We start from the raw sequence: 15,899 nt of genomic DNA, 5'->3' as shown, positions 1-15,899 counted from the left end.
AGACATGGTGCAGTTTAGCAGCTGATGCTTCTTTTCTTTATTTCCTGAGTCTTTATTGCAGAGTCATTTAGGTGCAACCTGCGCATCTCCTTCGCGAGCACACGCACACACGCACACGCGAGCACACGCACACGCGAGCTCACCCACGCACTCGTATTTCACTAGAAATGTCTCCAAGCCGCTTACCTTCGCGTCCACGTTGTCGTCCTCGTCGCCGCAGCGGCTCTCACTGAGGTCCGCGGCGCGCTCTTCCATGGCGCTCGTGTCCTCGGCGCTCTTGGCGTCCCGTTGCGAGGATGCGTTTGCTCCCATCCCGGAGTGGAAAAATACAAACAAACCGAAACAGAACCTGCAGGAACTCGCCCAGTCCGCTATAAGTCGTTATTACAATAACAGCAGCACGAGACTCTATGAAGGTCGTCTGGCTTCTAGAAGGATGAAGTCGGCTGTGTCCGCAATCACCTTCTCAGGACGCCTCCTCCCTCCCAGACCCGCCTCACAGCATCAACACACAACAACTGGAGCGTGCGCACACACACACACACACACTATCTCTCTCTCACACACACACAAACTCTCTCTCTCTCTCTCTCTCTCTCTCAAAAACACACACACACACACACACTCTAACCCTCTCTCACACACACATACACACACACACACACACACTCACACAGCTCCAGACTCCGGCTTTGTCCCAAACCGCATACTACCCTAATACACAATACAACGATCCATTAGGTCACTACAGGTCCCATACTTCATCATGCTCACTATCCATTATGACAGTATGAGGTTTTGGGATAGTCATTTTTACTGAGTCAATTCTTTTTAACAAGTGATTCGAGTTTTTCTTTGATTTGTTTTATTTTCAGTTTAAAAGAAAAAAACACCCACCAAAAAATAAACCCCCCACAGAGATACGAAATCAAGCACTGTGTGTAGTGCAGTTATAGGAAAATAATCAAAGTTGGGTTGGTGGGATGAAGAGAATAAAGGGTGTGATTAAGGGACTGGATGTAAGAATGAAAAGATAAAGAATCAGATGTAAGTTTAAGGGTTTGGAGAATAATTAAGGAATAAAACAAGGTGTGTTACAGGAAATTAATAGGAAAATAAAATGAAACCGTTATTGTTTCCACCCTTATTTCCGTTATTGTTATCCACTATTTTCCAATAATGACTTGTCCTGAAGTCATTTTATCCACATTTCCTGCAACCTGCCAGTGATTTTATATATGAAATAAATATCCACTACACTATAGATAAATGCTCAATCCCACCTGCTCCTATATATTTACATTTACATTTACAGCATGTTACAGACTCACTCTGTAATTGAATACATTAACTCTGGCTCACTAGGTTACAGACTTAAGACACCATGAGCCTAAAACACTGTTCAAAGTTTATTTTTTTTTTTTAGGCACACACAGATATAGAAAGGTGATCAATCCAACCATATCTTTTACAGATCCCACCCCATAATTTACCTAAAGGTGATCAATCCCACTGTATCTTTTACAGACCCGTGATCAATCCCAACCTTATCCTATTCAGAAAGGTGATCAGTCCCACCCTATCCTTTACATAAAAATGATCAATCCAATGCTATCCTTTACAGAAACATGATCAACCCCATCCTCCCCTATACAGAAAGGTGATCAATCCCTCCCTCCCCATACAGACAGGTGATCAGTCCCACCGCTTCTTTCTAGCATTTCTTCTCTTTTCTTTTCCCTTCTGTTCCTCTTTCTTTCCTGCCTTCTTTCCAATTCTTTATTTCTTATACTCTGCTCCTTCCTTCCAATTTTTTTTATCTCAAAAATTATTAGAAATGATCAAAGAAAGGCCAAAAGGAAAAAAAAAGAAATTCCTTCCACCTGTCCATTCGTTTGGGATCTAATCCAGTCTAATCAGTGTTTGGGGTTGAGGGATTTTCTTCTCACAGGCTCTTTTCCTCACTGACACTCCACTGGTCAAGATGAGTGATTACTAATCACCAGGAATCTGGAATGCAATTTTTACTGAAATACTGCAGAATTTCAAACATGATTTGAACCACTGACCTACACCTGAGCATGTGTTCAACCCTTTACAGCATCTCTCTGGAGTGTAAAATGATCTGATCTCTCTCTCTCTCTCTTTCTCTCTTACACACACACACAACAACGTGTCTTTCCTGGAAAACTGAACTCTGAAGAACTCCCCATGCCCTCGTCAATACGTCAGCGCTGACCAGGTTACTGATGGACAAATCAGATTAGGTGTGATGTTCAATGGGAGATCGATTTAGCACTAAAACTTTTCTTTCATTCTGGTTTATTCTGAAGGCACCTAGCCAGGCTTCTGACAAAAACATCAAAACCAAGTCACCTAGCTTCAGGAATATTATATTAAGAACAGACTCATGGTCTGCATGGTAACCTGGAGGTGAAGGATTTCTGGCTGCTCCTTCACAACTTATTAAAGCATATTTATGTAGGCGTGCCAGAGGGCTCATGAAGGACTGAAACTGAAACTTCAGATCATCAAAAAAGACTCTTGGAAAGAAATTTATACACAAGGGTTGCGTTTCATTTTTGAAGGGAACATGATTACATCCTGGGGTATTTATTGCACTTTAGATCACAGCCATGCTGAATTCTCCAATCTGATTGGTCAGGAGGTTTTCCGTCATTAACAAATCATTCACAGGGACAGAACATGTGGAATCATCAATAAAGAAATGTTTATCGAAGGAGTCTCCAGTGTCAGTGAACAAAAACAGGAAATGTTTTGTTCTGAATGCAACTATAAATAGATGAAAAGTAAGTAACAAAGTTAAGTTATAAATGATAACCTTTGCTGATATAAGAGGAATAAAACATGCCTTTAGAGGAATAGAACAAATCACAAGGTGGTGACAGGAACTACATCAGACGTCATGTATTCTGATTGTGATTAGACTGCACATAGAATAAAATCTCACTCCAACTCACCAAATGCATTGCTATGCCTCCATCCAGTTGCCTCACCTCACCTTTCCTCCTCACAGCGATGAACTGTGGCTCTCCAGTAGCACAGCAGGAAGCTCAGGATGTGGTTTTTGTGCTTGCAGAAACAAAATGTCATTGCTACGGGTGGAGAACAGTTCCACCGGTCAGTTTATTACAGCTGACAATAAGCAACAGGTTTCAGACTGAAAGGCGTGAAAAGCAGCCTGTAGTAAGTCTGTGCATTTTTTTTTTAAAGCAGGTTTTTCCTGTGACAACAAAGATTTATAAAGAAAGAGATTATGGTTTTGTCATGTCGTTGTTCTGTGTGCAAGCAATCAAGTACTGTCAATAAGATTGTCTATTGGATGGTTCTGTCTATCAGTCTGCTGTTTAACTGATTATAGGATTTACATTTCATATATACGCCACTTTTTTATATATGTTTTATTAATATATACTTTCTCTCAGTGCCTCAGGGCTTCATTCTGGGCCCCATTTTATTTTCCTTTTATTGGATCTTTATTTACCCTGAAATACTCCTGAATACATTTCTGAATTTATGTCCCTTCAAAATAATGAGGTCTTTTGAACTCCAGGGCAAACAAAAGATGGAACATTTTATTCAATCTTGCTTTTACACTTTATAAAGTGTCTCCTGCTTGACATTACATCACCTGATTTTAAAAAACATCTCAAATAAAATATAACGTTTTTATTGCTGCGAAATGATAAATGACACTTATTCCTCACTGATAGGAACTGGACCAGATAAATGAGATATATTACCCAATAGGCACCAAACATTAAGCTTTCAACACAACCAAAAAATAAAACCGATTCATGCAACTGATTAACTATTTAAAATTTATTACAAGACATACAAAAGCATGTCAAGGCACAAGTAGAAAAAACGACTGTGGTAACAATTACAAAATCAAGACTGTGGTGACAGTGATGACTGATGTGACATAATGGCAGCAGTGATGTAATGACTGTGGTGACAATCATGGTCATGTGGTGACTTAATGACAAAATCAAGACTGTGGGGACGCAACAATGTCAGTGGTAACGTAATGACAGCACTGATGTAATAATGACCGTTGTGACCTAATGACAGCACTGATGTAATGACTGTTGCGACATAATGGCAGCACTGATGTAATGACTGCTGTGACATAATGACAGCACTAATGTAATGACTGTTGTGACTTAATGACAGAACTGATGTAATGATGACTGTTGTGACAATGACAGCACTGATGTAATGACTGCTGTGACATAATGACAGCACTGATGTAATGACTGCTGTGACATAATGACAGCACTGATGTAATGATGACTGTGGTGATGTAATGATGATTGCTGTGATGTAATGACAGAATCGAGACTGGTGAGAATGACAATGGTGATATAATGATGACTGTGGTGATATAATGACTACTGAGGCAATGTAATGACAAAATCAAGACTGCTGTGACGTAATGACGACGGGGTGATCACAGCTGTATTAGAAGTGTACAGTGTATATCAGAATTATAAATACATGTGACAACTGAATTTAAAAAAAAAGACCAACCAAAATCAATTTACATATGATTCAGATAGTAACTCAAGGGTTTTTCCATAAATCCATAAAATTTGACCAACTGTGCAAACTGGATTTAAAACACACAAGCTGGGAAAAATAAAATTGATTGAGGATGAAATCTGAACTCAACACGAATTTGTGCAATAAAGAAACTGCAACCAAATACTTGGAATCAATGACATTAGAAAATATGATCGAATATAATAAAATAATAAATCTGTAAAAAATAAACTGCAGTAAATTGTGAAGAAAGAAAGAAAGAAAGAAAGAAAGAAAGAAACAAACAAACTAGAGTTCTCATTTTTGCAATCTCTGTATAATGAATTGATGGACAATGTTCAGATGCTACTGAAAGAACTTTTGTTCCTGAAGATAGGGTGTGTCTGCTCCAGGTGGCTGGAACCATCAGACATCAACCCGAGATATTAAGGTGAGGTGAGACACTGAGAGAAAAAGAGACTGTAAGTAAATAAAAATAACCCACAACATACAGAAATGAATTTTTTAGTGTATTTCCTGAACATCTCACCTGTTGAGTGTGTGGGAATTGTTGATGGTTAAAAGAGCCCCGAAATCTCCTCGGTTACAGGATCGAGATCGATGTCATAGAAACAAGGGCGTGTAGGAAGACCAGGCATGGTGCTCATCTACAGGACACAAATCATAAGATTTAACATCGAACAACTGCTCAAATCACTCAGTCTCTCTCTCTCTCACACACACACACACAGTCTCATACACACACACACACACAGTGTCTCATACACACAGACACAGTGTCTCATACACACACACACACACACACAGTGTCTCATACACACACACAGTGTCTCACACACACACACACACGCAGTGTCTCATACACACAGTCTCACACACACACTGTCTCACACACACACACACACAGTCTCTCACACACACATACAGTGTCTCTCACACACACTGTCTCACACACACAGAGGGTCTCACACACACACACACACACACACACTGTCTCACATACACACACACACTGTCTCACATACACACACACACTGTCTCACATACACACACACACACTGTCTCACATACACACACACACTGTCTCACATACACACACACACTGTCTCACATACACACACACTGTCTCACATACACACACACACTGTCTCACATACACACACACACTGTCTCACATACACACACACACTGTCTCACATACACACACACACTGTCTCACATACACACACACACTGTCACACACACACACACACACTGTCACACACACACACACACACACACTGTCTCACACACACACACACACTGTCTCACACACACACACACACTGTCTCACACACACACACACACTGTCACACACACACACACACACTGTCACACACACACACACACACACACTGTCTCACACACACACACACACTGTCTCACACACACACACACACTGTCTCACACACACACACACACTGTCTCACACACACACACACACACACACACTGTCTCACACACACACACACTGTCTCTCACACACACACTGTCTCACACACACACACACTGTCTCACACACACACACACACACTGTCTCACACACACACACACTGTCTCACACACACACACTGTCTCACACACACACTGTCTCACACACACACACACTGTCTCACACACACACACACTGTCTCACACACACACACACACTGTCTCACACACACACACACACTGTCTCACACACACACACTCACACTGTCTCACACACACACACTGTCTCACACACACACACTGTCTCACACACAAACACACTCAGTCTCACACACGCTCACACTGTCTCACACACACACACACACTGTCTCACACACGCACACACTGTCTCACACACACACACACACACTGTCTCACACACACACTGTCTCACATACACACACACACACTGTCTCACACACACACACACACTGTCTCACACACACACACACTGTCTCACACACACACACACACTGTCTCACACACACACACACTGTCTCACACACACACACTGTCTCACACACACACACACTCAGTCTCACACACACACTCACACTGTCTCACACACACACACACTGTCTCACACACACACACACACTGTCTCACACACACACACACACTGTCTCACACACACACACACACTGTCTCACACACACACACACACTGTCTCACACACACACACTCACTGTCTCACACACACACACTGTCTCACACACACACACACACACACTGTCTCACACACACACACACACTGTCTCACACACACACACACACTGTCTCACACACACACACACAGTCTCACATACACACACACAGTCTCACACACACACACACACTGTCTCTCACACACACACTGTCTCACACACACACTGTCTCACACACACACACACACACACTCAGTCTCACACACACACACTCAGTCTCACACACACACACACACACACTCAGTCTCACACACACACACACTGTCTCTCACACACACACACTGTCTCACACACACTGTCTCACACACACTGTCTCACACACACTGTCTCACACACACTGTCTCACACACACTGTCTCACACACACTGTCTCACACACACTGTCTCACACACACACACTGTCTCACACACACACACACACACTGTCTCACACACACACACTGTCTCACACACACACACTGTCTCACACACACACACTGTCTCACACACACACACACACACACTGTCTCACACACACACACACACTGTCTCACACACACACTGTCTCACATACACACTGTCTCACATACACACACACACACTGTCTCACATACACACACACACACTGTCTCACATACACACACACACTGTCTCACATACACACACACACTGTCTCACATACACACACACACTGTCTCACATACACACTGTCTCACATACACACACACACTGTCTCACATACACACACACACTGTCTCACATACACACACACACTGTCTCACATACACACACACACTGTCTCACATACACACACACACTGTCACACACACACACACACACACACACTGTCTCACACACACACACACACTGTCTCACACACACACACACACTGTCTCACACACACACACACACACTGTCTCTCACACACACACTGTCTCACACACACACACACTGTCTCACACACACACACACTGTCTCTCACACACACACACACACTGTCTCACACACACACACACTGTCTCACACACACACACACTGTCTCACACACACACACACTGTCTCACACACACACACACTGTCTCACACACACACACACACTGTCTCACACACACACACACACTGTCTCACACACACACACTCAGTCTCACACACACTCAGTCTCACACACACTCAGTCTCACACACACTCACACTGTCTCACACACACACACACTGTCTCACACACGCACACACTGTCTCACACACACACACACACTGTCTCACACACACACACACACTGTCTCTCACACACACACTGTCTCACACACACACACACACTGTCTCACACACACACACACACACACTGTCTCACACACACACACACACACTGTCTCACACACACACTGTCTCACACACACACTGTCTCACACACACACACTCAGTCTCACACACACACACACACTCAGTCTCACACACACACACACACTGTCTCACACACACACACACTGTCTCTCACACACACACACTGTCTCACACACACTGTCTCACACACACTGTCTCACACACACTGTCTCACACACACTGTCTCACACACACACACACAGTCTCACACACACACACACACACAGTCTCACACACACACACTGTCTCACACACACACACTGTCTCACACACACACACACCGTCTCACACACACACACACACACTGTCTCACACACACTGTCTCACACACACACACACTGTCTCACACACACACACACACTGTCTCACACACACACACACTGTCTCACACACACACACACACTGTCTCACACACACACACTGTCTCACACACACACACTCAGTCTCACACACACACTCACACTGTCTCACACACACACACACTGTCTCACACACACACACACTGTCTCACACACACACACACACTGTCTCACACACACACACACACTGTCTCACACACACACACACACTGTCTCACACACACACACACACACTGTCTCACACACACACACACACTGTCTCACACACACACTGTCTCACACACACACACACAGTCTCACATACACACACACAGTCTCACACACACACACACACTGTCTCTCACACACACACACTGTCTCACACACACACACTGTCTCACACACACACACTGTCTCACACACACACACACTCAGTCTCACACACACACACACTCAGTCTCACACACACACACACTCAGTCTCACACACACACACACACTCAGTCTCACACACACACACACTGTCTCACACACACACACACACTGTCTCACACACACACACACAGTCTCACACACACACACTCAGTCTCACACACACACACACTCAGTCTCACACACACACACACACTCAGTCTCACACACACACACACAGTCTCACACACACACACACTGTCTCACACACACACACACTGTCTCACACACACACACTGTCTCACACACACACACTGTCTCACACACACACACACACACACACACACACACACACACACACACTGTCTCACACACACACACACACACTGTCTCACACACACAAACACAAACACACCTCAACAAAGATCATCAACATTGCAGTTTAATGAACTGATGTTACTGTTTTTTACATTCTCTTAACAGATTTCAGGACATCACAGGATTTGATTTCCTGCAGAAGGACGTGTCAGTTTTAGGTTCATGCTGTGAATCACGTTAGTTCCTGTTCACACTTGACAGAACGAGATGGTGTTGGGGGAGGGGTTTTAGTGAGGACAGTCATAATCGGGACAGCTGTAATGACAACACAGCCACGGCAACGATGTCCTCAGGATCTGGTTTGGATTCAGGTTCAGTTCTTCAGGAATCATCCTCTTTGTTATTTCAAGACGAATTAGCTGGAAAACTTTAGCTTTATTGATCTGAACAATTCTGACGCAAGAATCCCGGCAAGTCGAGAACCTTTTCATGAAACTTCCTGCAGGGAACTTAAGAGCTGCAACAGTTCCATTGAGACAAAAAGGTCACAGAGAGCTGGAGCAGGCGGAGAAGCTCACAGAGAGCAGGAGCAGGCGGAGAAGCTCATCAGAGCAAAAGACATGATTCATTCAGCAACTCTGATAATAATCCCTGAGGACAGAAAATGTCTTAAAGGGGCAGAACAAGATATTCAATCAGTCTGAAATCAAAGAATGTTGAACTCAAATCCTTTATTTTTTACTCTTTATACTCAATATATTCTAAACCATCGTTCTTAAATCGATGACCTCTGACCTTCTGTGCTTATACACACAGCAAACAAGCTCTTTGTGTTCCTCCAAAATTTCTTTCTTCTCTCTCACTTCTTTTTGATCTTTCTTTCCTTCTTTCTTTGTCCCCTCTCTTTCTCTCTCTCCCTTTTCTTTCTTCCTCTCTCTCACCTCTCTCATTTCTTTCTTTCTTTCTTTCTTTCTTTGACCCCTCTCTTTCTCTTTCTCCCTTTTCTTTCTTTCTTTCTCTGATCTCTCATTTTTTCTTTCTTTCTTTCTCTTTCTTTCTCTGACCTCTCATTTTTTCTTTATTTCTTCTCTCTCACGTCTTTCTTTCTTTGACCCCTCTCTTTCTTTCTCCCTTTTCTTTGTCTTTCTGTCTTTCTTTCTTTCTCTGACCTCTCTCATTTTTTCCTTTCTTTCTTTCTTTCTTTCTTTCTTTCTTTCTTTCTTTCTTCTCTCTCACATCATCTTCCTTTCTATCTTTGACCTCTCACTTCTCTTTCTTTCCTTCCTTCCTTCCTGTCCTTTCTTACTCTGAGAGTCTATCTTTCCTCCTCTTCCTCATTCAGTTAAACTTAAACAAATTAGAGCTCAGGCTATGGGGATCGGTGTGAAACTGATCTGAATGCCGTTCCTTCTAGCGTTCATGCTGGGCCCCCGAGCAAGGCCCTTAACCCTCAATTGCCTTACATTGATAAAAATGTAAGTCACTCTGGATAAAGCAGTCTGACAAATGATGTAAACGTAAACTCTGATACGTGTCCAAAGGTTTGTAGACAGATACGTACAAATCTGGAGCCTCATAATTCATAATGTCTTTCTACACTGTAGCTTTATGATTTAAGACAATTCGCACAAAGCAAAGAGCCATTGTCTCGATGGAGACATGGTATGACCGTGAATGTTGGAGAAAGTAGAAGAACTTAAGTGTCCTGCACAGAGTCTGGACACCTTTGGGATAAACTGGAGCTGGAGTCTCAACATGCAGACATCAGGGTCTGATCCCACTGATGCTCTTAGGAATGAATAAATGAATGAATGAAAATCCCCACAATCCTACCATCTAGTAGAAAAGAGGCGAGATAAGCAAAGCTTATAATAACAGGAAATGGAAATAAATTTCAAATTGGATGTTCAACAAGGACGTATAGGTCTGATGTGATGTTCAGGGTGCACAAACGTTTTGCCATGCAGTGCATTTATGGTTTCTTAAAGTCAAAGGTTTCACAAATATGACCAAATATGTGGAGCTCTAAAATAAAAGTCCTTATCCAGCTGACTGCGATTTGGTGATTTCATTTCTTTCCAGCTGACCCGAGACAGCGACCTCGTCATCTTCCTGAACAACAGAAATGACCGAAGCAGATTATCTTCAAAGGGTTATCTCTCGTTCCTGATGACATGGAGAATGTTTACAGGCTTATTAGCGTAAACGAGACCAGAGAATTGGCTGGGTTAATGACCAATTTCCTGTCAGGAGAAGCAGCGCTTCCGTTATTTGTCCAAGAAAACGAGGCAGTGTAGTTTATGATGTTTGATGAAAAAGACATGGACACAGAGAAGCTTCAAGCTCCTATATATTAAAGTTACATACACACTTCATATTCAGATCCACTTCCTGTATCCATCCTGGGTTATCTTGTTTGAGGTTTCACACTGTTCGTAATGTACCTGGGATTAATGATTAATCCTGGCACTTCATAATCTGATGTTATTTTTCTTATTTGCACCTTTTTCTTATTTGCATATTTGGCCATTAACCAACCTGATTGGATAACGGGATCCTTCCCCAATTTTTTATCCATATACGTTTGACATCTAGTCGACCAGCCGTTCGTCGACATACAACTTTTGCTCCTTTTTCATTCAGTTCCTTAAATACTGTTATTTCTGACTGTTTGGATGGTTAGAACTACTCTTCTCTTCACTCCAAGTGACATACATGTTTTCTGTCAGCATTTGACGTTACGTCCCTCAATAATTTCGACTCAAACGTTTTTATGCAACTGTACAAACTAGCTAAGGTTGTAACAGCGCTAACATGGTTTCACACTGTAGACCTTAAACACAGTCTGATCCTGATCATGGTGCAGAGCCCCGGGGAAGAAGCCCTGCTTTATATCCTCACTTCTACATTCCACGTGTAAAACCTTCATCTACCCCCAGGGTTTAAAGCGGCGCTAACCCAAGGTTAAGCTCAGCGAGAAAAGCTTTAACAACAGAGCCTGGGATGTCAGGACGGAGACGATGACCGAGAAAGTCAACAATAAAAAACAAAACAATGGTGGACAATTCACTCTAACCTGGACAACACAAACACACAGAAAAGCTCTTTTACTGCCTGAGACAATGTGCCATTGTGCTGAAACGTAAACACAGAGATGATGTAAAAATAACCTAATAAATCAGCTGGTCCTTAAGAGGCTCGACAAAGATCTATAACACAACCTGCAAAATAATTTGCAATAAGAGCATGAAATCTCTCTCTTTCTCTCTCGCGGTCTCTCTCTCACTGTCTCTCTCTCTGTAGATTACTGAGTGAAGTTCATCTGCTCCATTTCCAGCTGTTTCAATTGAATCAAAGACGTCCGCTTTGTAACAGGATTAGACTTTACTACATTACCACTAAACACTGGACGTTGCACAACCACAAATGCGCACACGCATGTGGGAAAAACATGAACATTTAGTCAGCCCCAAAAGTATTGGTACCCTTTGACTGGGCTGCATACAGCGAGTTGAGATGATATTAAAATACTGAAATAAATGTAATCATCTGCTCCATTCTAAAGGTCATTCTTTTTTTTTAGTTTTTTTTTCCCAACTATATTTTGCTTTGTAAAATCTGGATTTCTAAATCCCTAATCTGTTCCTGCAAAACATTTCTAGTGTGTTTTGCATCAATAAACCAAGTCTTACCCACCTGGCAGGCAACAACTAGGTTTTAAGCTAAATTTCTGTAAGTCAACCTTCACAAAATCTTCACCTAACTTGTCCACCCGGGTGTCGTCGGCCATCTTGAAAAAATGTTCTCATCCGGTGTTGGTGCCTGGTAGCCCCGCTCCCCTTTCCCGACGTTATTCCACGCTTGCTTTTTTTTTTTACCATCCTCGTTCTTAAAGTGCACTTCCCTTTGTTGAACTTTTCACACACTGGCCTACTCACCTAAAGTGCCTTGGTAACAAGCCATGCCCCTGATTTCAACCACTAATGTCCCTTCAAGGTAAAACCACCTTCCTGCCCGAGTTACAACCGAAATAACGAAAAAGAAATTTAAATACCACAAAAATGTAATATCAGGAAGTTAAACCGCATTTTAGGAACCGAATCCTCTCAGTCGGACAATAACAGAAGGAAGAGCTGCTCTGTGTTTGAATGTTTAAAAAGATAGGAGGAGTGAAAAAAATGTAAACAAGTCATGAAAGTATGAAGATTCCAGTCGTGCCAAGATCTGAACAGAGGGACGGAGTTGCCCGAGGTCTTTCGGCTGGGGTTGGGAAAACACGAGGGCAACAGAGCACACTCTCAAGAGACTAGTGCAACACACACACATGCACGCACACATGCGCACACACTAACAAGGTACACACTTTGAAGGTCATGGGATCTAAAGTGTAAACAGAAAATACAGATTGTTTTTCCGAGCCTCTGCAATCCTCTCAATCTCCTGACCCTTAATACGGCTTAATAAAGCTTCGTTAAAATGTCATAACCCGGAGCGCTGAAGCCCTGAAGCTGGAGCCGTCTCTGTGTATGAAGAGAGAGTACAAATCACCTGGCCTCGACTATCAGGAACAAAAAATACACAAACTCAGGAAATTTATCCTGGTGCTTTAACCTGGAGTCTATTAACAAGAGCAATAATAACAAGCGACTTCAGTTACCGAGCGATTAAAAGAGCTGAATGAAAAGAGGCTCTAATAACACAAGAGACTGCATGAAAAACTGGGAAAACAGATGAATAACCTCTTCAGCCAATAGTCTAAAAAATGGCCGTGACATTTACAATCGATGATGGTGATGAGCACAACATGGAAGAACAAAAAGATCTTTTCAGGTGATGTCTTCTGACATCTTCAGTACAGAGGAGTTTTTCCATCTGTTGAACTTATAATGCATCAAGAACAGGCGATGATTTAAAAACTTTAACTACGAGCGGATAAAACGTCAGATGCTTCATTCTTAACTAAAGAAAGATCTCGCTTGATGACGAACGAACGTGTTCACCAGCACATACGACACCACTTCCTACAGGAAGAAGTCTCCTACAGGGATCAGGACTGCACTGTACACTTCCTGCTCCACATGACAGCTTTCACATTATGGATTATTGATGTGAACCGAACCAAAAACCAAACTGCATTCTATTTCAGACTTTTAGTGTGAAAACCACATAAGAGGAATAAAGAAAAAAAAAAAAAAAAAAAAGAGTGAAAAAACTCTGAACCTAAATGATGAACGTGTCAATGAAGCTCTTTGATGTCTTCTAGCTTGGTTCCTGGCAGCGAATAAATATTTAATTATGTAAATGAATACGACTGAAGGGGCAGGTAGCGATTGGATGACATGAGATTTTTTTAAATATCCTGAAAGAATTTCTCGATCAAGTTTATTATTGTAAAAATAATCAGCTAGTTTAATATTTGATATGCGTCACACTTCCTTTGCTCGTCGAGTTCGTATTTTAAAATGACTTACGTGTGACCTTAATTCTTAAGTATTTGTTAAATTCTTAACAATTTGTTTATTTATTAGGTTTTGGTTGCATGAAGAAATAAAAATAAACAAGTGTTTAGAAACAGAAAAGAGGGAAATACTCACCGTTCCAACCAGAGGATAAATAAACCCCGCCCCTATGCTGGCACGGATGTCTCTAATTGGCAGGATGAAGCCGGTGGGCACGCCCTTTTTGTCCGGCATGTGAGAGAGAGACAGGTGTGTTTTGGCCATGCAAATAGGTAGAGAGTCAAAGCCCTGTGTGAGTAAATCAACACTGTTTAATTCCTGAGGCTTGTAATAATAAAAGTGCTTGATTTCAGCTTGATGTGAGATGATGTCTGTGCACTACATTGTGCTCTCTCACCTGCCGTGTGTATTCGCCAATTTTTGTTTGTGCTTCAGACGATAACTCGATGTCATCAGCGCCATAAACCTGCTGTGCAATAGTGCGGATTTTCTCCACAATGGGGCTCTGTGAAGAAAAAAAAAGTTTTCTTCACAAAACGTAGCAAGCACAGGATCCTTCGATTAAATTTCTACTTTCCGTGTCATTATTTTATTAACCCAAAGGATTCCTTATCCAAAAACTGCTTTAGCTGCACAAAAATACTATTTAGCATTCCAGCTAACTTGCAAGACAGACACCGATCTTAGTTACATCATAGTTAGCATGCTTGCTAAATCCTTATCAATCCCTCTAGGATTTTAAATGCACAACATATTTGTTAGCACTGCAACTAAGTCGCTAAGTTGAACCTGACTACTGGGTTAAATTACAAGCATGTAATTAGCACATTTGTTAACGTGCAATTTACTGCTAATGAATCTGGCTGATGGTTTAATTACAAACATCAATTCATTAGATTGTTTTCTAGCAACATTTATCCTACTGTTAGATAACCAAGTCACAGACGTGCTAGCATAGCAAACCTGGCATGTAGTTTCACCTAATATAACTGTTAGCCTAATCTGTTAGCAAAATTTGGATAACCCATGAAATCACACAACACGGCAATTAGCAAGTTAGCTATCTTGGAGAAATTTCTCTGGCTTTAGTAAAAATGTGTTATATTTTATAGCATATTTCATAGGATACTACATTCATTTTATATATGTATTTTATATGTACATGCATTTAAAATTAATAGCATATTAAACAACATATTTGACAGCATGTTTGCTTTCTATTACATAGCGAATCTTGT

General features: G+C 41.9%; 2 protein-coding genes across 2 annotated transcripts in view; both read right to left on the bottom strand.

Moving 5' to 3' along the window:
- akap12b (A kinase (PRKA) anchor protein 12b) overlaps positions 1-438 on the bottom strand; it is a 49,690-nt gene extending 49,252 nt beyond the window's left edge. The window contains exon 1 of the mRNA XM_060866119.1: positions 187-438. Coding sequence (XP_060722102.1) covers positions 187-312 — 126 coding nt within the window. The 5' untranslated portion in view covers positions 313-438. The remainder of the gene's footprint in view (positions 1-186) is intronic.
- A 3,390-nt stretch (positions 439-3,828) lies between these two features.
- Positions 3,829-15,899, bottom strand: part of mthfd1l (methylenetetrahydrofolate dehydrogenase (NADP+ dependent) 1 like) — a 48,786-nt gene continuing 36,715 nt past the window's right edge. The window contains exons 25-28 of the mRNA XM_060866114.1: positions 15,059-15,166; positions 14,797-14,949; positions 5,096-5,213; positions 3,829-5,009 (exon numbers count right to left, since the gene is read on the bottom strand). Coding sequence (XP_060722097.1) covers positions 5,124-5,213; positions 14,797-14,949; positions 15,059-15,166 — 351 coding nt within the window. The 3' untranslated portion in view covers positions 3,829-5,009; positions 5,096-5,123. The remainder of the gene's footprint in view (positions 5,010-5,095; positions 5,214-14,796; positions 14,950-15,058; positions 15,167-15,899) is intronic.

Source organism: Tachysurus vachellii, chromosome 3, assembly GCF_030014155.1.
Source record: "Tachysurus vachellii isolate PV-2020 chromosome 3, HZAU_Pvac_v1, whole genome shotgun sequence".
Classification (NCBI taxonomy): domain Eukaryota; kingdom Metazoa; phylum Chordata; class Actinopteri; order Siluriformes; family Bagridae; genus Tachysurus; species Tachysurus vachellii.
This window is presented reverse-complemented; position numbering and strand designations above follow the sequence as displayed.